This window comes from Globicephala melas, chromosome 1 (genome assembly GCF_963455315.2).
Source record: "Globicephala melas chromosome 1, mGloMel1.2, whole genome shotgun sequence".
Taxonomy (NCBI): domain Eukaryota; kingdom Metazoa; phylum Chordata; class Mammalia; order Artiodactyla; family Delphinidae; genus Globicephala; species Globicephala melas.
This window is the reverse complement of record NC_083314.1, coordinates 86,989,447-87,012,841: the sequence shown is the minus strand read 5'-3', so window position 1 is coordinate 87,012,841 and position 23,395 is coordinate 86,989,447. Positions and strand designations below refer to the sequence as shown.

Genomic DNA, 23,395 nt, shown 5'->3' with positions numbered 1-23,395 from the left:
TTTGGAATTTACAAAGTGAACTGACTCACACTTTAAAATGACAAATACTTTTTTTTTCTTTCTATATGACAGCTCACTGTGCTGAGTATACTACTTATATATAATTTAATCTTTATAGCAGTTCTATAAACAATACTTATTATTATCTCCATTTTTATAGAGGTTAGCTTATTTATTCAGGATCACATAATAAAAAAAATAGAATGGCTTAGAATTCAAATCTAGGTTTATTTTTCATAATTCCAAATCCTCCTCCCTAATCACTCTGCAACGTGCCTAGGTAACATGCAATTTCAATTTCAAACCTCTGTGCATTTGTTCACTTTGTTTCCTGCATTTAATTTCTTTCTTCCTTTCTCCACCTATGGAAAACTTCACATATCTTTTATCTTGCAAAGGTGAGCTGACTGTATATAAGTATTCTCATAGTATTTTGCTCTTATATTAAAATAGTTATGTCACTCTGTGGCCCATTATATTTCAAGTTCCTCAAGGGCTGGGGTTATGTCTATTTATCTTTATCTTTCCTTTATTTGAGCATAGTGCTTTGAAAATTTTCTGTTTTCGACAAATGTTTGTCAAAGAAATGACTAAGTGGCTTTTACTTCACCTGCAATTGTAGCATACATATTTACCTTTATCCTACTGTTTTAGTAAAAGAGGAATAATACTTCCTTGTATTAAACCACTCCTAATGTTCTTTCTTCTAGGTTCTTTTTCCAATTTTATTGAGATATAATTGACAGCACTGTATAAGTTAAGGTGTACAGCATGATTTGCCTTACATACATTGTAAAATGATAACCACAATAAGTTTAGTTAACATCCATCATCTCATATAGATTAAGAAAAAGAAAGACAAAGAAAAAAAAGGTTTTTTCCTTGTGATGAGAACTCTTAGGATTTACTCTCTTAGCAACTTTCAAATGTACCATACAGTAGTGTTAATGATAGTCATCATGTTATACATTACATCCCTAGTACTTGTCTTATAACTGGATGTTAGTGCCTTTTGACCACCTTCATCCAGTTCCCCATTTCCCCAAACCCTGCATCTTGTAACCATAAATCTAATCCTCTTCTCTGTGAATTTAGTTGTGTTTTGTTTGTTTTTTAAGATTCCACATGTAAGTGATATCATATAGTATTTGTCTTTCTCTGTCGATTTCAGTTAGCATAATGCTCTCAAGGTCTAACCATGTTGTTACAAATGAAAGGATTTCCTTCTTTTTACACCTGAATAATACTCCATTGTATATATATACTGCACTGTCTCTATCCATTCTTCGTCTATGGACACTCAGGTTGTTTCCATGTACTGGATGTTGTGAATAATGCTACATGGGGGTGCAAATACCTCTTCAACATAATAATTTCATTTCCTTTGGATGTAGTCTCAGAAGTAGAATTTCTGACTTGTATGGCAGTTCTATTTTTAATTTTTTGAAGAATCTTTATACTGTTTTCTGTAGGGGCTGAACCAATTTACTTTCCCATCTGTAGTGCATAAGGGTTCTTCTTTTTCTCTGCATCCATGCCAGCATGTATCTCTTGTTTTATTTGATAATAGCCATTCCAAGAAACATGAGGTAATATATCTAATAGTACTTTGGATTTGCAGTTCCCTGATGATTAGTGATGTTGAATACCTTTTCATTTACTTGTTGGCCATTTATATATCTTCTTTGGAAATATGTCTACTCAGGTCCTGTGCCAATTTTTAAATTGGATCGTTTGGCTTTTGGCTATTGAATTGTATGAGTTCTTTATATGTTTTTGACATTAACCCTTTATCACATATATGGTTTGCAAATATTTGGCAGTGTTTTGCATAGTTGGGGAAGCTAGGTGCTTACTTTCCTGGTCTCACTTTTCCCCATGGGAAAAATTGCTGACTTAACAGGTTCTCTCTGGGAACTGTGCTGTACTGTCTTGGGAGAGGGGGTGATGTGGGTAAAATGAAACCATTCTTCTTATCTTCTTCAGTGTGTTGAATCTGGGTTTTTTTTTTTTTGCTCTAATGGTGTGCTGGAAGTTCTCTTTTGGACTCCAGAACTTCCACAGAGGTATTCTCATCTATGGATTATAGTCAAAATCTGTGTTCTTGATGGGGAGGACGGTAAAAACGCCTATTCTGCCATTTTGCTGAAATCACTCTCCCCTTTTTCCTAATATAAGCATTTAGTACTATAAATTTCTCTCTCAGTACTGCTTTAGCTGTGTCCCGTATGTTTTGATATGTTGTGTTTTGTGTTCATACAGTTTTTTTTTTACTTCTTTACTAGACTTTTGAAATAAAAGGTTAGCCCTACTTTTCATGTCTCTAAAGACTTTTTTTACATCTTTATTGGAGTATAATTGCTTTACAATGGTGTGTTAGTTTCTGCTTTATAACAAAGTGAATCAGTTATACATATACATATGTTCCCATATCTCTTCCTTCTTGCATCTCCCTCCTTCCCACCCTCCCTATCCCACCCCTCTAGGTGGTCACAAAGCACCCAGCTGATCTCCCTGTGCTATGCGGCTGCTTCCCACTAGCTATCTATTTTATGTTTGGTAGTGTATATATGTCCATGCCACTCTCTCACTTTGTCACAGCTTACCCTCCTCCCTCCCTATATCCTCAAGTCCCTTCTCTAGTAGGTCTGTGTCTTTATTCCCGTCTTACCCCTAGGTTCTTCATGACATTTTTTTTTCTTAGATTCCATATATATGTGTTAGCATACGGTATTTGCCTTTCTGTTTCTGAGTTACTTCACTCTGTATGAAAGACTCTAGGTCCATCCACCTCACTACAAATAACTCAATTTCGTTTCTTTTTATGGCTGAGTAATATTCCATTGTATATATGTGCCACATCTTCTTTATCCATTCATCCGATGACGGACACTTAGGTTGCTTCCATCTTCTGGCTATTGTAAATAGAGCTGCAATGAACATTTTGGTACATGACTCTTTTTGAATTATTGTTTTCTCAGGGTATATGCCCAGTAGTGGGATTGCTGGGTCATATGGTAGTTCTGTTTGTAGTTTTTTAAGGAACCTCCATACTGTTCTCCATAGTGGCTGTACCAATTCACATTCCCACCAGCAGTGCAAGAGGGTTCCCTTTTGTCCACACCCTCTCCAGCATTTATTGGTTCTAGATTTTTTGATGATGGCCATTCTGACTGGGGTGAGATGATATCTCATTGTAGTTTTGATTTGCATTTCTCTAATGATTAATGATGATGAGCATTCTTTCATGTGTTTGTTGGCAATCTGTATATCTTCTTTGGAGAAATGTCTATTTAGGTCTTCTGCCCATTTTTGGATTGGGTTGTTTGGTTTTTTGTTATTGAGCTGCTTGTAAATTTTGGAGATTAATCCTTTGTCAGTTGCTTCATTTGCAAATATTTTCTCCCATTCTGAGGGTTGTCTTTTGGTCTTGTTTATGGTTTCCTTTGCTGTGCAAAAGCTTTGAAGTTTCATTAGGCCCCATTTGTTTATTTTTGTTTTTATTTCCATTTCTCTAAGAGGTGGGTCAAAAAGGATCTTGCTGTGATTTATGTCATAGAGTGTTCTGCCTATGTTTTCCTCTAAGAGTTTGATAGTTTCTGGCCTTACATTTATGTCTTTAATCCATTCTAAGCTAATTTTTGTGTATGGTGTTAGGGAGTGTTCTAATTTCATACTTTACATGTACCTGTCCAGTTTTCCCAGGACCACTTATCGAAGAGGCTGTCCTTTCTCCACTGTACATTCCTGCCTCCATTATCAAAGATAAGGTGACCATATGTTTGTGGGTTTATCTCTGGGCTTTGTATCCTGTTCCATTGATCTATATTTCTGTTTTTGTGCCAGTACCATAGTGTCTTGATTACTGTAGCTTTATAGTATAGTCTGAAGTCAGGGAGCCTGATTCCTCCAGCTCCATTTCTGGTTCTCAAGATTGCTTTGGCTATTCGGGGTCTTTTCTGTTTCCATACAAATTGTGAAATTTTTTGTTCTAGTTCTGTGAAAAATGCCAGTGGTAGTTTGATAGGGATTGCATTGAATCTGTAGATTGCTTTGGGTAGTAGAGTCATTTTCACAATTTTGATTCTTCCAATCCAAGAACACGATATATCTCTCCATCTATTTGTATCACCTTTAATTTCTTTCATCAGTGTCTTATAATTTTCTGCATACAGGTCTTTTGTCTCCTTAGGTAGGCTTATTCCTAGATATTATATTCTTTTTGTTGCAGTGGTAAATGGGAGTGTTTTCTTGATTTCACTTTCAGATTTTTCATCATGAGTGTATAGGAATGCCAGAGATTTCTGTGCAGTAATTTTGTATCCTGCTACTTTACCAAATTCATTGATTAGCTCTAGTAGTTGTCTGGTAGCATCTTTAGGATTCTCTATGTATAGTATCATGTCATCTGTAAACAGTGACAGCTTTACTTCTTCTTTTCCGATTTGGATTCCCTTTATTTCCTTTTCTTATCTGATTGCTGTGGTTAAAACTTCCAAAACTATGTTGAATAAGAGTGGTGAGAGTGGGCAACCTTGTCTTGTTCCTGATCTTAGTGGAAATGCTTTCACTTTTTCACCATTGAGGATGATGTTGCCTGTGGGTTTGTCATATGTGGCCTTTATTATGTTGAGGAAAGTTCCCTCTATGCCTACTTTCTGCAGGGTTTTTATCAAAAATGGGTGTTGAATTTTGTCGAAAGCTTTCTCTGCATCTATTGAGTTGATCATATGGTTTTTCTCCTTTAATTTGTTAATATGGTTTATCACATTGATTTATTTGCATATATTGAAGAATCCTTGAATTCCTGGAATAAACCCCACTTAATCATGGGGTATGACCCTTTTAATGTGCTGTTGGATTCTGTTTGTTAATATTTTGTTGAGAATTTTTGCATCTAGTTCATCAGTGATATTGGCCTGTAGTTTTCTTTCTTTGTGACATCCTTGTCTGGTTTTGGTATCAGGGTGATGGTGTCCTCGTAGAATGAGTTTGGGAGTGTTCCTCCCTCTGCTATATTTTGGAAGAGTTTGAGAAGGATAGGTGTTAGCTCTTCTCTAAGTGTTTGGTAGAATTCACCCATGAAGCCATATGGTCCTGGGCTTTTGTTTGTTGGAAGATTTTTTATCACAGTTTCAATTTCAGTGCTTGTGATTTGTCTGTTCATATTTTCTATTTCTTCCTGATTCAGTCTTGGCAGGTTGTGCATTTCTAAGATTTGTCCATTTCTTCCAGGTTGTCCATTTTATTGGCATAGAGTTGCTTGTAGTAATCTCTCATGATCTTTTGTATTTCTGCAGTGTCAGTTGTTACTTCTTTTTCATTTTTAATTCTGTTGATTTGAGTCTTCTCCCTTTTTTTCTTGATGAGTCTGGCTAATGGTTTATCTATTTTGTTTATCTTCTCGAAGAACCAGTTTTTAGTTTATTGATCTTTGCTATCGTTTCCTTCATTTCTTTTTCATTTATTTCTGATCTGATCTTTATGATTTCTTTCCTTCTGCTAACTTTGGGGTTTTTTGTTCTTCTTTCTCTAATTGCGTTAGGTGCAAGGTTAGGTTGTTTATTCAAGATGTTTCCTGTTTCTTAAGGTACGATTGTATTGCTATAAACTTCCCTCTTAGAACTGCTTTTGCTGCATCCCATAGGTTTTGGATCATCGTGTCTCCATTGTCATTTGTTTCTAGGTATTTTTTTATTTCCTCTTTGATTTCTTCAGTGATCACTTCGTTATTAAGTATTGTATTGTTTAGCCACCATGTGTCTGTGTTTTTTACAGATCTTTTCCTGTAATTGATATCTAGTCTCATAGCCTTGTGGTCGGAAAAGATACTTGATACAATTTCAATTTTCTTAAATTTACCAAGGCTTGATTTGTGACCCAAGATATGATCTATCCTGGAGAATGTTCCATGAGCACTTGAGAAAAATGTGTATTCTGTTGGTTTTGGATGGAATGTTCTGTAAGTATCAATTAAGTCCATCTTGTTTAATGTATCATTTAAAGTTGTGTTTCCTTATTTATTTCATTTTGGATGATCTGTCCATTGGTGAAAGTGGGGTGTTAAAGTCCCCTACTATGAATGTGTTACTGTCGATTTCCCCTTTTATGGCTGTTGGTATTTGCCTTATGTATTGAGGTGCTCCTATGTTGCGTGCAGAAATATTTACAATTGTTATATCTTCTTCTTGGATCGATCCCTTGATCATTATGTAGTGTCCTTCTTTGTCCCTTCTAATAGTCTTTATTTTAAAGTCTATTTTGTCTGATATGAGAATTGCTACTCCAGCTTTCTTTTGGTTTCCATTTGCATGGAATATCTTTTTCCATCCCCTCACTTTCAGTCTGTATGTGTCCCTAGGTCTGAAGTGGGTCTCTTGTAGACAGCATATATATGGGTCTTGTTTTTGTATCCATTCAGCCAATCTGTGTCTTTTGGTGGGAGCATTTAATCCATTTACATTTAAGGTAATTATCGATATGTATGTTACTATTCCCATTTTCTTAATTGTTTTGGGTTTGTTATTGTAGGTCTTTTTCTTCTCTTGTGTTTCTTGTCTAGAGAAGTTCCTTTAGCATTTGTTGTAAAACTTGTTTGGTGGTGCTGAACTCTCTCAGCTTTTGCTTGTCTGTAAAGGTTTTAATTTCTCCATCAAATGTGAATGAGATCCTTGCTGGGTAGAGTAATCTTGGTTGTAGGTTTTTCTCCTTCATCACTTTAAATATGTCCTGCCAGTCCCTTTTGGCTTGCAGAGTTTCTGCTGAAAGATCAGCTGTTAACCTTATGGGAATTCCCTTGTGTGTTATTTGTTGTTTTTCCCTTGCTGCTTTTAATATGTTTTCTTTGTATTTAATTTTTGACAGTTTGATTAATATGTGTCTTGGCGTGTTTCTCCTTGGATTTATCCTGTGTGGGACTCTCTGTGCTTCCTGGACTTGATTAACTATTTCCTTTTCCATATTAGGGAAGTTTTCAACTATAATCTCTTCAAATACTTTCTCAGTCCCTTTCTTTTTCTCTTCTTCTTCTAGAACCCCTATAATTCGAATGTTGTTGCATTTAATATTGTCCCAGAAGTCTCTGAGACTGTCCTCATTTCTTTTCATTCTTTTTTCTTTATTCTGCTCTGCAGTAGTTATTTCCACTATTTTATCTTCCAGGTCACGTATCCATTCTTCTGCCTCAGTTATTCTGCTATTGATCCCTTCTAGAGTATTTTTAATTTCATTTATTTTGTTGTTCATCATTGCTTGTTTCCTCTTTAGTTCTTCTAGGTCCTTGTTAAATGTTTCTTGCATTTTCTCTATTGTATTTCCAAGATCTTGGATCATCTTTACTATCATTATTCTGAATTCTTTTTCAGGTAGACTGCCTATTTCCTCTTCATTTGTTAGGTCTGATGGGTTTTTATCTTGCTCCTTTATCTGCTGTGTGTTTTTCTGTCTTCTCATTTTGCTTATCTTACTGTGTTTGGGGTCTCCTTTTGCAGGCTGCAGATTCGTAGTTCCCGTTGTTTTTGATGTCTGTCCCCAGTGGCTAAAGTTGGTTCAGTGGGTTGTGTAGGCTTCCTGGTGGAGGGGACTAGTGTCTGTGTTCTGGTGGATGAGGCTGGATCTTGTCTTTCTGGTGGGCAGGTCCACGTCTGGTGGTGTGTTTTGGGGTGTCTGTGGACTTATTATGATTTTAGGCAGCCTCTCTGCTAATGGGTGGGATTGTGTTCCTGTCTTGCTAGTTGTTTGTCATAGGGTGTCCAGCACTGTAGCTTGCTGGTCGTTGAGTGAAGCTGGGTGTTGGTGTTGAGATGGAGATCTCTGGGAGATTTTCACCGTTTGATATTACATGGAGCTGGGAGGTCTCTTGTGGACCAGTGTCCTGAAGTTGGCTCTCCCACTTCAGAGGCACAGCACTGACTCCTGGCTGCAGCACCAAGAGCCTTTCATCCACACGGCTTAGAATAAAAGGGAGAAAAAGTAGAAAGAAAGAAAGAAAGAGGATAAAATAAAATAAAGTTATTAAAATAAAAAATAATTATTAAGAAAAAAAATTTTTAAGTAAAAAAAGAAAACGGACGAACAGAACCCTAGGACAAATGGTGAAAGCAAAGCTATACAAAATCTCACTCTGAAGCATACACATATACACTCACAAAAAGAGGAAAAGGGGAACAAATAATATATCTTGCTGTCAAAGTCCACCTCCTCAATTTGGGTGATTCGTTGTCCATTCAGGTATTCCACCGATGCAGGGTACATCAAGTTAATTGTGGAGATTTAATCCGCTGCTCCTGAGGCAGCTGGGAGAAATTTCCCTTTCTCTTCTGTGTTCGCACAGCTCCCGGGGTTCAGCTTGGGATGTGGTGTAGGTTGCGTGTGGGTTGCCTGAGGGCATCTGTTCTTCGCTCAGACAGGACGGGGTTAAAGGAGCAGCTGATTCGGGGACTCTGGCTCACTCAGGCTGGGAGGAGGGAGGGGCACGGAGTGCGCGGCGAGCCTGCGGTGGCAGAGGCCGGCAGGACGTTGCACCAGCCTGAGGCGCCCACCGTGCGTTCTCCCGGGGAAGTTGTCCCTGGATCCCGGGACCCTGGCAGTGGCGGGCTGCACAGGCTCCCGGGAGGGGAGGTGTAGATAGTGACCTGTGCTTGCACACAGGCTTCTTGGTGGCTGCAGCAGCAGCCTTAGCATCCCATGCCTGTCTCTGGGGTCCGCGCTGATAGCTGCGGCTCGCGCCCTTCTCTGGAGCTCCTTTAAGCAGCGCTCTGAATCCCCTCTCCTCGCGCACCAGGAAACAAAAAGGCAAGAAAAAGTCTCTTGCCTCTTCGGCAGGTCCAGACTTTTCCCCGGACTCCCTCCCGGCTAGCTGTGGTGCACTAACCCCTTCAGGCTGTGTTCTCGCCGCTAGTCCTCTGCCTGCGATCCAACCGAATCCCGAGCCTCAGCTCCCAGCCCAGCCCTCCCCGGCGGGTGAGCAGACAAGCCTCTCGGGCTGGTGAGTGCCAGTTGGCACCGATCCTCTGTGCGGGAATCTCTCCCCTTTGCCCTCCATACCCCTGTAGCTGTGCTCTCCTCCGCGGCACCAAAGACTTCCCCCCTCCGCCACCCGCAGTCTCCACCCGCGAAGGGGCTTCCTAGTGTGTGGAAACCTTTCCTCCTTCACAGCTCCCTCCCACTGGTGCAGGTCCCGTCCCATCCCTATTCTTTTGTCTCTGTTTATTCTTTTTTCTTTTGCCCTACCCAGGTACATGGGGGGTTTCTTGCCATTGGGAGGTCTGAGGTCTTCTGCCAGCGTTCAGTAGGTGTTCTCTAGGAGTTGTTCCACGTGTAGATGTATTTCTGATGTATCTGTGGGGAGGAAGGTGATCTCCGCGTCTTACTCTTCGCCATCTTCCCCCTCTCCCCATTCAGTTCTTATAATTTTATTTTTCTTTGAGACTTCTTCTTTGACCCATTGATTATTTAGAAGTTTGTTTTCAAATTTTCATGTGTTCAAAGATTTTCCTGTTGTCTCTCTGTTAACTGATTTCTAGTTTGATTCCATTATGGTTAGAGAATACAATCTTTATGAGTTCTGTATTTGTCTGCGTGATACTATAACAAAAATACCATAGATTGAATGGCTTAAACAACAAATATTATTTCTCACAGTTCTGGAAGCTGTAAGTCTGAGATCAGAGTGCCAGCGTGGTAAAGTTCTGGTCAGGGCCCATTTCCTGGCTTGAAGACAGTTACTTTCTTGCTATGTCCTCACATGGCTGAAAGAGAATGCTGGTCTCTTCAACTCTTTATGAGTACCAGTCCCATCGTGAGGGCTTCACCTCTATGACCTCTTCCAAACCCAATTACTTCTTAAAGGCCCTACCTCCAAACACCATTCCACACTGGGTGTTAAGGCCTTGATATATGAATTTTGGGGGGGTACAAACATTTAGTCCATAGCAGTTTTATTCTTTTAAATTTGTTGAGGTTCGCTTTATGGCCCAGAATATGGTCTGTCTTGGTGAATGATCTATAGGTGCTTGAAACAAATGTATGTTATGCTATTGTTGGTGGAGTGTACTATAAATGTCAATTAAACCTAATTAGTTAGTTGTGTTGTTCAGGTTTTATATATTTTTGCTGACTTCCTGCCTAGTAATTCTATCAGTAGCTGAAAGAGGGGTGTTAAAGTCCCCAACTTTGTCTGTTTCCTTGCTCAGCTCCGAAAGTTTTTAAAAACAGTTTCACTGACATATAATTTATGTACTATATAATCATCCATTTAAAGTGTACAACTCAGTGGTTTTTACATATATTGACAGTTACTGAGAGTTGTGCAACCATCACTGCTACGTAGTTTTAGAATATATGTATCAACCCCCCAGCAGCAATTATACCTGCCCCTTGGCTCCCATCAACAAATTCACTAGCTCTAGTCAATCAATGATCTACTTTCTATTTCTATAAGATTTACCTTTTCTGGATATTTCACTTAAATGAAATCATGTAATATATGGTCTTGTTTCACTGAGCATAATGTCTTCAAGGTCCAACCATGTCCTAGCATATATCAGTACTTCATTCCTTTTTATTGCTGAATAATATTTTGTTATATGGGTATACTGTTTTATTTATCCATTTATCAATTGATGGAAATTTCGGTTGTTTCCATTTTGACTATTAAGAATAATGCTGTTAAGAATATTTGTGTACAAGTTTTGTGAGGATATATGTTTTCATTTCTCTTGATTATATATGTAGAAGTAGAATTGCTGGGTAATATGGTGTCTCTATATTTTAAGATACTGCCCAACTGTTCTCTAAACCAACTGTACCATTTTGGATTCCCACTAGTAGTGCATGAAGGTCTCAGTTTTTCCACAACCTCACCAATACTTGTTGTTGTCTTTTTTTGATATAATCATCCAGGTGGGTGTGGCATGGTATATCATTTTTGTTTTGATTTGTATTTCTTTAATGCCTAATGATTTTGATCATCTTTTCACGTGCTATTGGCCATTTGTATATCTTTTTTGGAGAAATATCTATTCAGATACTTTGCATATTTTAAAATTAGGTTACTTATTTTTTTAGTGTTGAGTTTTAAGAGTTCTTTATATATTCTAGATACAAGTCCCTTATCTGATATAAGATCTTTAAACATTTTCTCCCATTCTTTGAATTGTCTTTTCAGTTTCTTGATGGTATCATTTGTAGCACAAAGTCTTTAATTTGATGAAATTCAATTTCAATTCTTGGGAGAAATCCTGCTTTGTCATGACATATAATCTTCTTTGTATTCTGCTAGATTTGGTTTGCTAGTATTTTGTTGAGCAATTTTTGCACCTAGATTCATAACAAAGATTGGTCTGTAGTTTTTTTGTGATGATTTTTTCCTTAGGCTTCACATCTTTTTTTTTTTTTTTTTTTTTGCGGTACACGGGCCTCTCACTGTTGTGGCCTCTCCCATTGCAGAGCACAGGCTCCGGACGTGCAGGCTCAGCGGCCATGGCTCACGGGCTCAGCCGCTCCGCGGCATGTGGGATCTTCCCGTACTGGGGCATGAACCTGTGTCCCCTGCATCGGCAGGTGGACTCTCAACCACTGCGCCACAGGGAAGCCCAGGCTTCACATCTTTTAACCAACTCAAGCTGAAGCCCTGGAGCCCATGTGTCTATCCAACAGGATAAGCTATGGTTATTCATTTTTGCCATTTTTCCAATCTCTCTTCCAAGCTGTATTTCCTCATGCACCAAATTTTATGAGGGAAAAGATAAGAATATCATGATTTGGTATACCTCACTTACAAGGTGATGAGAGGTGGACCCAGAGATAAGGACAAAATTCACGTGGCTTTTCAGTGAATGTCATATTTTTTATGTTTTCTGCTCCTTCAGGGGAATCTTTTCTTCTTTTTTACATTTTGTCTTTTGACTTTATTTCTAATATGTTCTATTTATTGGCAAGGATAATTAATTCTATACGGGTATGGTTGTTATGCTTTTTTGTCCAGACTAGAGAGACCAAAATGATAAGATTTAGTCATTTTTGGGGCTTCCCTGGTGGCGCAGTGGTTGAGAGTCCGCCTGCCGATGCAGTGGGCACGGGTTCGTGCCCCGGTCCGGGAGGATCCCACATGCCGCGGAGTGGCTGGGCCCGTGAGCCATGGCCACTGAGCCTGCGCGTCCGGAGCCTGTGCTCCGCAACGGGAGAGGCCACAACAGTGAGAGGCCCGTGTACCGCAAAAAAAAAAAAAAAAAAAAAAAAAAGATTTAGTCATTTTTCATGCATTTCCTAGGCTTCTTTTTCTTGGACTGCCTGCTTATCCCCTCAGATTTCTTCTTACAAATTCAGGTATATTAGTGACAATTCTTCTCATTATTATATGTGTTCAGTTTCACCAATACCATGTAAGTAGTGATTAGGTTAGGAGACACATTGAGTCAAATCAGCACAGCTGTACTCTGTATCTTTCATGCTGAACCTTCACTAGAATCAGAGACTATGACCTGGTATGGTATGTTTCTGTCGTTGAATTCATTTTTGCCGGTTCTTGACTACTTACTTTTCCTCCCTCCCTTTATACTTTTTTGTTAGTGTAGGGAGAGGAAGATTTTATAATCTGCCTTCACTCTTCCACCTTTACCAAACAGTTTGATCTACTGTATCAGTTTTTTTTTTGACATCTACTTTAACTTTGTTATGTATTTTTTCTGTTTGATCAATCATGAGCTGAAAGAAGGAGTTAAGGGTTTATTACTGTTATATTTCTCTTCTTTGTGAGTTCTCGACCAGTTTTGCTTTACATGTTTTGATGAATACTATTCATTGTGTAAAAGTTTATACTAATTAATTGCTCCTTGGAAACTGTATCTTTCATCTTTGTCCTTTTTGCTTTGAAGCCAGCTTTGCCTGATATTTATGTTGTGATCCTAACTTTCTTTTTGGACTTGTTTGTCTTATATGTTTTTGTCCATTTCTTATTAACCCTGGTGGAGTCTGTAATCTGAGAGTCTCTTTTTCTTTAGTAGCTTATTTTTTCCAATAGTATTTATTGATACGATTCATATTTTTAAATTATTCTTGCATTTCTGGAATGAACTCCATTTGGTCATGAAGTATTTTTAATGTGATGCTGGATTCTGTTTGCTAATATTTTTACTTAGTACCTTCATATTGATATTCATAAGATAGAATGGTTATAGTTTTACTTTTTTTAATCATGGTAAAAATATGTATCATTAAATTTACCATCCATCTTAACACTTTTTAAGTGTATACAGTTTAATAGTTTTAAGCATATACATATTGTTGTACAATAGATCTCTAGAACTTTTTAATCTTGCAAAACTGGAAGTCTAAATCCATTAAACACTAATTCCCCTTCCAACCACCTTTTTTCTGTTTCTATGATTTTAACTACCTTTGATACTTCATATGAGTAGAACCATGCAGTATTTGTCTTTCTGTAACTGGATTATTTCAATAGCATAATGTCTTCAGGGTTCATCCATTTGTAGCATGTGACAGAATTTCCTTTTTTTTTTTTAAGGCAGTCTGATATTCCATTGCATGTATATACCACATGGATGAATATCCATTCATCTGTGATGGACATTTAGGTTGCTTCCACCTCTTGGCTATTGTGATTAATGTTGTAATTAATGAACATGGGTGTGCAAATGTCTCTTGGAGATCCTGCTGTGAATTCTTTTGGATATATACCCAAAAGTGGGATTCCTGGATCATATGGTAATTCTATTATTAATTTTTGAGGAACCACCATACAGTCTTCTGTAGCAACTGTACCATTTTACATTTCTGCCAATAGTGTGCAAGGGTTCCGATTTCTCTGCATCCTTGCCAACACTTATTATCTATTATTTTGATAGTGGTCATCCTCCTAAGGAGTGTGAGTGATAGCTCATTGTAGTTTTGATTTGCATTTCTCTTATAATTAGTGATGTTGGGCATCTTTTCATACGCTTGTTGGCCATTTGTATATCCTCTTTGGAGAATCGTCTATTCATGTCCTTTGCCCATTTAAAAAATATTTGGTTTTTTTTGGTTGAGTTGTGTGAGTTCCTTACATATTCTGGATATTAACCCTTATCAATATGATATATATTTTAATCATGCTTTTGCCATTTTATTTTACATTGCATATTAATATTTATTTTATTGTCTTTTTCTCTAAATTTTATGTGTGTGTATTTTTGGTTGATTTGGGACGTGTATATAGTTTTTTAAATTATTTTACTCATTACCTTTATATTTTTAAACAGTATATCTAACACTTTCTCCTACTGCCTATTCTTTTGCATATACAATTTTTATGTTTAATTATTTTACATTATCAGGATTAATAAAAACACATATTCTGTTCTGTAATCACAATTCCATTATTTAAGTTGAGCTCATGTTTTGTATGAAACTTTTTTTTAGTTTTCAATTTTGATCCTAGTCAATATGCCAATCCCGATTTTGACCTATTTTACATACCAGTTGGTATGAAGAAATTGTTGCCGAATGACAGTGTTAGCTTCCACTTAAAATAGGTTGGCTTTGTGAGACTGTACTAAATCACCTTTCCTATATCTTTCATCTCTTGATGGTGCCTTAATCTCTGCCTAGTGAGATGTGATATTTTGTATATTTGTTTACATTCTTGATATGGAAGGAGAGTTCTAAAGTCTTCCAATTGGTCCTTCCAAATATAAAAATCTCTCACTCTGTAGTCAGAACCAATATGGGGATTTTGCCACTTATTGAGTTTATCTGTTCAGCTGTATATTCAGGATCTAAAGAAATGACCACAGGATAGGTTTATGGTTCCATGGGCTCACCATGAGGTGGACTTGGATTAAGTGCTATTTATCACTTGACCCCAGTACACCTGCGCTCAAACTAGTGAAAAAATAATAACATTATGGGTTACAAGAATTGGTGTTAGCTAATAGTCAATGTCCAATTACCCATAAGTCTTAGTATTTCTCTCAGTGCACATGGTAGTAGGAAGGATTCAGTATGAATTTGTGATATTATTGCAAAATCCTTCCACAATAGTACCAAGCTTTTGTTTAATTTAGAGGGTTCTAGGTTTGTAAATTTATTCAGGTCTGAAATTTGGGCACAGGGCTATCATATTCTACTCCTGTGCCTCAAGTCAATCCTCTCTTTGCCAGACCATATTACACGCATTTTTTAGTTACTCAGATTAAATATGTACCTTAGTGGACTGCCCATCACTTTGGTCTTAGGGAACTCATGATTAATTAGACACTAGCAAAGATACACCTTTGTATATGAGCTAATTCACACCTTGGAAACCCATGTTATATTAGAACAGACTGTACTAAGATCTCCGGAGTAGCAAAAGTCAGAGTTGTAGAGAAAGTGCAGTTTTGGGAGGTGCTTTCTCCCTTCCATCCTCTAGAAGCCAAGATATGTATTCTGAGAAGCAGTGTAATTTAGCCAGTTTAGAGGGTATACTTTATCCTAGAAGACAGCATTTCATCCCCATAGAGTAGACCCCAATTGTGATAACTGAAGATCAACTATTGGTAGTTGATAGGATACATAATAAGAGCAGTGACTACTGTTACATCAGCTTATTGCCAGCTTCTTTCATGGTGAAGTGTGTTCTCTGGTTAGGAGCAGCACTTTAGGAGAGATACTATGGTGTACACAGACATTCAGTGAGTGCAGGTATTGGCATAGGCATCATGGGCAGGCAAGGCGAGTTTGCCTAAAGTTGTGCTTATTGAAACTTTTTCTTCTCTGAGACCTTTAAGGCTCCTTGGAGCTGTAACCATTCTGTTTGCCAGATGATTGTCATATTAAAGGCATTGCACATATTCTTTTCTCTAGGCCAGGGTTAATTTTTCTTTTTTTCCCACTGAATACACATGCCCTAATCTCCAGCAAAATGTATTGTTTCCTGGAGTACTAGAGAAATGATGTATTATTTTGTAAGTATTTTGTACTCTTTTTGTACTTTCTTTTTCTCTCTCATACCTGTTTATCTCAAGTTGAAAATTGATTATTCAGTGTCCAACTGAATTGCTTTTCTCCATACACAGAGAAAAAGGGAATTCTGCCTCTAAAGGCTCACAATATTTTGGATCTCTTTGCAGCTCTTTACAGTTAGTTACTTGTATATACCCTTACTTTATAAGCTGATCCATCCACTTCATTTTACAAATGAGAAAGCTGAGATTCAGTGTTTTAAAGGACTTAATGAGTCCACAGATAACTACTGACAGATCAGAATTTTTTAAAAAGATAATCAAAATCAAATAACATACCTTTGTAGAAAGGAACTAATTTGTTTTTCTTTTTTCTTTTCATTATTTTATAAGATTTAGAAGGCAGTATTCTTTGTTAATACTTCTTAGGAAAGATTTGATAATAGGAACAGTAATTTTTTATAATAGTAATGACTACATTGTATGTACTTGATACTCATTTTTAATAGGCAAACCTCAAAAGAGAGGCAAAAGAAAACACAGTTACTCTCAAAGAAAAAAAAGACAAGGTAAGAGTTTTATATAACTCTCATAGATTTCTTTATAACCATTTCACTTTCTAACATCTACTTAGTAAATTTTTTTGTTCATAAATGGGAAAATAACATCAAAAATATATCACACAGAAGATGTGGTACATATATACAATGGAATATTACTCAGCCATTAAAAAGAACAAAATAATGCCATTTGTTGGAACATGGATGGGCCTAGAGATTATCATTCTAAGTGAAGTTAAGTCAGACAGAGAAAGACAAATATCATATGATATTGCTTATATGTGGAATCTACAAATGAACTTATCTACAAAACAGAAATAGAGTTACAGATGTAGAAAATAAACTTATGGTTACTAGGGGGTAAAGGGTGAGGGAGGGATAAATTGGAAGATTGGGATTGACATATACCCACTGCTATATAAAAATACATAACTAATAAGGACCTATGGTATATAGCACAGGGAACTCTATTCAATACTCTGTAATGGCCGATATGGGAAAAGAATCTAAAAAAGACTGGATATATGTATATGTATAACAGATTCACTTTGCTGTACCCCTGAAACTAATACAACATTGTAAATCAACTATACCCCAATAAAAATTAAATATATATATATATCACACAACTTCATTTCCAAAATTGTTTCTTTCTATTTATTAATTCAAAAGCATTAGCTAAAAAATTTCAAAGCATTTGTCATTTGGAAATTTAGAGATTTTATTCTTTTATAGTTTTTATTATAGCATTAAATTAGTTAGGTACTTCTGTGTTTCTTGAGAAATTTCCAACATTGGGGGAAAATATTTCAATTAAAAATTCTAAAGCTCATGTTTAGATTGTGTTTAATTTTGAGGTTTGAGAGGGCTAAATAAATGACATCTTGCTCTCTTAAGTCTAAGCCAACTGAGAAAGGCAGTGAAAATCAACATAATATCTTTATTATTGACAAATAACATTGGACAGTGTGGCTTATATTTGAAGGCAACAGGATTTCTTAATCCTGAAATCCTAAATTAAACAAGTTTATCTACTCTATCACAGGTAGAGCTAGACTGGGACAAGTGTACCTACTTGAATGGCCTGCTCTTGTAAAATGTATGGCATAGAGTAGAATGTGTGCTTCTTCTGGTACCCAAGAGGAGGAGTAAGGAAGGGGCTGAACTATATGTCCCCTGTTACTCCTTTCATATTCAACAATCCCATTAAGTCATTGCTGTTTCTCTAAGAAAGCAGAGAGAAGTTAAGAATGTTCCCTGTACATAGAAGGGAGCATCAGGTATGAGAAAGGGAGGTTATATTCAGCTTCTAATCCAGTTGGTAATATAGAATTATTACAGAAGAGTTTTATTGCAAATTTTAGTTAAAATGATTAAATATTCCTTATACACAGTGATGTAGTCTCCTAAGTCCCCACAGAAGTTGCTTTAACTATAAACTGAAAGTAACAGAGTATATTGTTTGTCTTGTTTGTTTGTATATTGTTTGTATATGTTTGTTTAACATAAGAGTATGTTGTTTGTCTATACCAAACAACAATGTTCAGTTTTTTTGTATAGACAGTGATATAATTTTGTTACATTTGGGTTCAAAGAGAAGAAAGAAAGAAATATTGCAGCTGTGAGTGAATATTAGGTGCTTCATATGTCCGGACACTGTGATAGATATTTGAAAACATTATATTTGGAGAAATTATTGTTATATTAAAATTAGCCAGGAGGATTAGATATAGTCTAAGCGAAGTGTCTGATGAAGATGATAAATTGGTTAAACTCCAATATTTATTTCTAAATATAGAATGTGTTCATATTATGAAAGTATATATCACATATTCTTATAGAGTTGTTTTGATTCATGTATAATTCCAGTAACATATGTCTATTATTTATGTATGTTATCAAGTAGATTAGATAATTCCCTATATTTTATCTGGGTGTCTAGATATATATATATTGCAAATAATGAGAAAATGATGAAATGAAAAGATTTAAATAGACTTTTATGTGCTATGCTTTATTCCAACAATATTGAAGTATCACAAGCCTTATATATAATAATCATTAGGTTTATCAAACATTTCTGAGGTTGGGAATGTAATTTCTTCATGCTTCAGTTTTATCACCTAGGGATAATAATAGTACCTTTTTCCTAAAGTTGTTATGAAGATTAAATGAGATTATTATCTCATTTAATGCTTTGTGAAGCATTTAAAATAGTGCTTGGCAGGAAGATCAGCTCGGTGCTTTGTGACCGCCTGGAGGGGTGGGATAGGGAGGGTGGGAGGGAGGGAGATGCAAGAGGGAAGAGATATGGGAACATATGTATATGTATAACTGATTCACTTTGTTATAAAGCAGAAACTAATACACCATTGTAAAGCTGGTATACTTTATACTCCAATAAAGATGTATTAAAAAAATAATAAAATAAAATAGTGCTTGGCACATAGGAAATACCGAATAAATGTTTGTTTAAAAAGAACAACAGAGAAAATCATGAATGTTCTGTATATATTCATCATTGGAAATGTAATATTCAGAAAAGAATGTAACTTGTAGGAAAGTATATACATTTTCATGATGTATTACAAAGAGGGTTATTTCAGTAGTCTAGAATGCTGGTGCATTTTCTTTTAGGCTACTAGGGAAATGTTAGATTCCAAGATATGACCACAGGGTGGTGTAGTTGCTATTCTCAGTCCTTTTGGGTAAGAAAAATTTGTCCGTGAAAGCAGTTACATTTTGGAGATTTTGAGGATGACTCCTGATGAGTCCAGAGAGCGGAAGAAAATTTGCTTTCATCAAAATTGTGTTATCAGCTATGATATAGAAATATTTATGGAAAAAGATATAGAAATGCAACTCTGTGGAAAAAATGCTGCCAAAATTCATACCTATTGGAAAAAGGATAATGAAGTGAGATCACTAGAAATGGGCAAGAAACCTTCAAATTACCTCATTTAGCTCCTTTTTAAAAATTTATATTTTATTTTTTAATTGAGGTATAGTTTCCTTACAGTATTATATAAGTTTCAGGTATACAACATAGAGATTCACAAATTTTAAAGGTTATACTCCATTTATAGTTATTATAAAATATTGGGTATATTCTCTGTGCTGTACAATATATCCTTGTAGCTTATTTATTTTATACATAGTAGTTTGTGCCTTCTAATCAGCTACCTTTATCTTGCCCTGAAAATTTTCCTGAAAATTTCTCTAGTTCTTTACTTTCATAATTTTTCTTCTCTATTTCTTTTTTTTTGGAGGGGAATGAAGCTGGTGGATAGGAAAAGCTGATATTTTTATAGTTGATAGAGAAAATATGAAAGCATAAAAGAGAATGCCCTTTGGCTGTTAGGCTGTTGGAATGAACCTCAGATTAAGATTTTTTTGCCACCAGGAATAGAGATTTTTCTCTGGAGAATTCTCAACTTTTGGTCAAATAGGGAGTTGAGATGTCTTACTTGTTTTCATAGCAGCTCTGTGAAGACAAAGGGGGCAGATACCACTTTCATCTTAAATGGCAAAATAAAGTGACAAAGAAGATAAGTGAAATTTATTCAAAGTTATCTAATCAATACTAAATTTGGGGGTAAATTCTAGTTTATTTCAGTGATATTTCTTCTAGTTGTTGTACTTTAATTAAAATGACATTTAATGATGACTTTATTCATTTTTGTTGTTCAATATAGAAAACACGGACATCTTTATTGGAAACACCTGAAACTAGTTGTTGGAAACTTGATTCTAAAGCAGCTCCTTCACAAAATAAATCTGGAAACTTCCCATCAGCTGATCACGGCAAATCAAAAGATAAAAGAGACTGTCTGTGGACATCTGCCAAAAATACTTTATCTACACCATTACCAAAGGTTTGTTGCTAAAATTTCTAAGAAAGTAGTAATTTTTTTTAATAAAAAAGAAGTCTCTGTTATCACATACCATATATCTGGTATCACACACATAGACATGAAACCATTTTCTTTAAAGTTTCAATTATTTGTTATACCAGCACGAAATGGTTTCATTTTTTTTAATCTATCACTGTTCACAACTTAATGACATCTTGGGCAAATTTTATCACTTTCTGGTATTCACCAGTGCATAGGACCCTGATGTACAAAATCTGGTTTTGACTTGCATTTTCCAGTATGACCTCAGTTACCTCCCTTTGCTGTTTACTCCTCATCATCTTGCTGCTGGAGTCTTTTACTTAGCAGTCAGCCCTGTGGAGCAGGTGCCACTAACAAGATGGCTCATTGCTAGCTATCTTCGACATGTCCACTTAATCCATGGGGAATTCATTCAACCTTTCAATGCTAAATGGTGGTGCATAATGCTCTACTTCTGACTCCCCCTTTCCTGCTCTCTGCCATCTGTCTCTCTCTAATTTCTTTTTACTTTGCTCAGGGAGACACAAAGACAGATAAACAAATTTTCTGCTTAGGTTTATATCCACTTAGGGAATGAGATGCCAGTATCCCCTTCTTATGAGGCTGCTTTTTAAAGTTATATCCTCACTTGTCTTGGGAGTCGCGGGGCAGAGTATTTCAACCTGTCTTTACCCCCTAAGTGGAAGTTTTGTGCTTTAACCTCCCAGTTTCCTTAAAATAACTGGGAATAAGAGAGGTATTTGGTGATTGTTGGGCCTGTTCTACCACCTTTTAATAAGCCTTAGAGAAGGAGCTGGCCTTAATTATAGGTAGCTTTCTTTAGAGTATGTGTTACTGGCACTTTCCCCCAGCTTTGTGCTTTAGTTGACAATTCCAGAGCAAAAGAAAGAGTTACACTCATATCCTGTTATATATACAATATTATGCACCTCGTGGAATTTATGAAAATTAGTAAAGTACATAGCTTAGCGAGGCTTTTTAAAAAAAGATATATTGTTTTTATTTTATTTTTATCGTATTTTTAAAAAAAGAATAGTTTCTTTTTTAGCAAGCCTTTTATATAAAATTATTTTGTTGTATTTACTATTCTGTTATTCAAAATATGAAATGATCTCTGTTGAAGAATGACCTTACTTAAAAAAGATTTTTATTGAAATATATGCAAGAAAATGCACAGATCATAATTATACAACTTGATGAATCTTTACAAACCAAACTTAACCTTACTACTAGCACTCAGATTAAAAGAGACTATTACTATCACTTCAGAATAGTTGATTGTTTCCCCTTCCAGTCACTAGCCCTTCCTCCAAGTCCAACTGCTGTCCCAAATTCTAGTATTAGATGTACCTGTTTTTGCATTTTCTGTAATTAGAATCATATTCTTTTTGTTTTGACATTTTCCACTTAACATTATGTTTATGAGATTCATCCACATTGTTGCTTGAAGTTGCTTTATTTTTATTTGGTATTTCATGGTGTGACTGTACCACAGCTTATTTATCCCTTGTAATGTTAATGGACATTTGGTTAGCTTCCAGAGTGGACTTTTATGAATAGCATTGCTATAAAAATGTATTGCTTGACATGTACACATCTTGGTTGGGTATGTCCATAGAAGTGAAATTGCTGGGTTACAGGGTTATGCATAATACATTCCATGTTAACAGATACAGCCTGAGCTGTTTTTACTCTGATACAAAATGTGTGTGTATCTTTTCCCACGCCAGCCAATTCTCCAGTTCTCCAGACATCAACTAGGCGTCCTGCAATTTGATTCACTTCTGACACTGTAGTTAATGTAGTTAATGTAGACCCCACAAGTTAAGGGCTCAGTCCCACAAGGCTTCCATTTCAGACACCGTCCTGGCTTGCCACTTGTACTACTGACCAACTGGCTATAAATTGACGGTTCCCACAACCCCCTTCTCAGGTTTAATAATTTGCTAGAATGACTCACAGAACTCAGGAAATTACTTTACTTGCTATTAACAGTTTTTATAAAGGACACAATTTGGGAACAGCCAAATAGAAAAAATGCATAGGGCACAAGGTATGGGGAAAGGGGCACAGAAGCTTCCATGCCTCTCCAGGAGTGCTACCCTCCCAACACCTCCATGTGTCTACCAACCTGGAAGCTCTCTGAACCTCATTGTTTAGGGGTTTTATGGAGGTTTCATTACATGGCATGATTTGTTAAATCATCGGCCATTGGTGATTAACTCAGTCTTTAACCCATCTCCCCTCCTAGGAGTTCAGGGGGTGGGGTGAAAGGTTCCAAACTTCTAATCATGCCTTGGTCTTCCTGGCAACCAGCCACCATCCTGAAGCTATCATCCTGAAGCACCCCCTACCACCAGTTATTTCATTAGCATAAACTCAGGTAAGTTGAAAGGAGCTCATTATGAATAACAAAAAACTCTCCTATCAACATCACTGGGGACAAAGACCAAATATTATACCAAAAGATGCCTCCTGTCAACCCTGTCACTCAGGAAATTACAAGGGTTTTAGAAGTTGTGTCAGGAACCAAGGACAAAGACCAAATATATATATATATTTCTTATTGTATCACACTGCCAATCATGTTTTTAAAAAAATTATTGTACCAATTTATTGTACCAAATTATTGTACATTCTGGCTACCAGTGAATTAGAGTTCTGATTGCTGCGCATCCTTGTCACCACATGGTATTTTTCATCTTTTTATTTTGGCTATTCTGGTGGTGTGGTGACCTTTTTATTTCAAATGAAGTTCTATTTTGCAATTAATTTTAGATCTATGGAAAAGTTACAAACATAATACAGAGAATCCCTTTATATTCCTCACACAGTTTTCACCATTGTTAACATCTTACATTACCATGTACATTTGTCAAAACTAAGAATCATTCATTGGTACATTACTATTAACTAGACTTCAGACTTGATTTGGATTTCACAGTTTTTCCGTTAATGTCCTCTTTCTCTTCCAGGATCCAACTCAGGGTACCATACT

At 36.4% G+C, this 23,395-nt stretch overlaps 1 protein-coding gene across 2 annotated transcripts in view; it reads left to right on the top strand.

The window, feature by feature from the left end:
• Positions 1–23,395, top strand: part of SYCP1 (synaptonemal complex protein 1) — a 158,200-nt gene that overhangs the window by 122,786 nt on the left and 12,019 nt on the right. For both annotated transcript variants that reach the window (XM_060287085.1, XM_060287078.1), the window contains 2 exons: positions 16,451–16,510; positions 20,197–20,376. In XM_060287085.1, the coding sequence (XP_060143068.1) occupies positions 16,451–16,510; positions 20,197–20,376 (240 nt within the window). The remainder of the gene's footprint in view (positions 1–16,450; positions 16,511–20,196; positions 20,377–23,395) is intronic.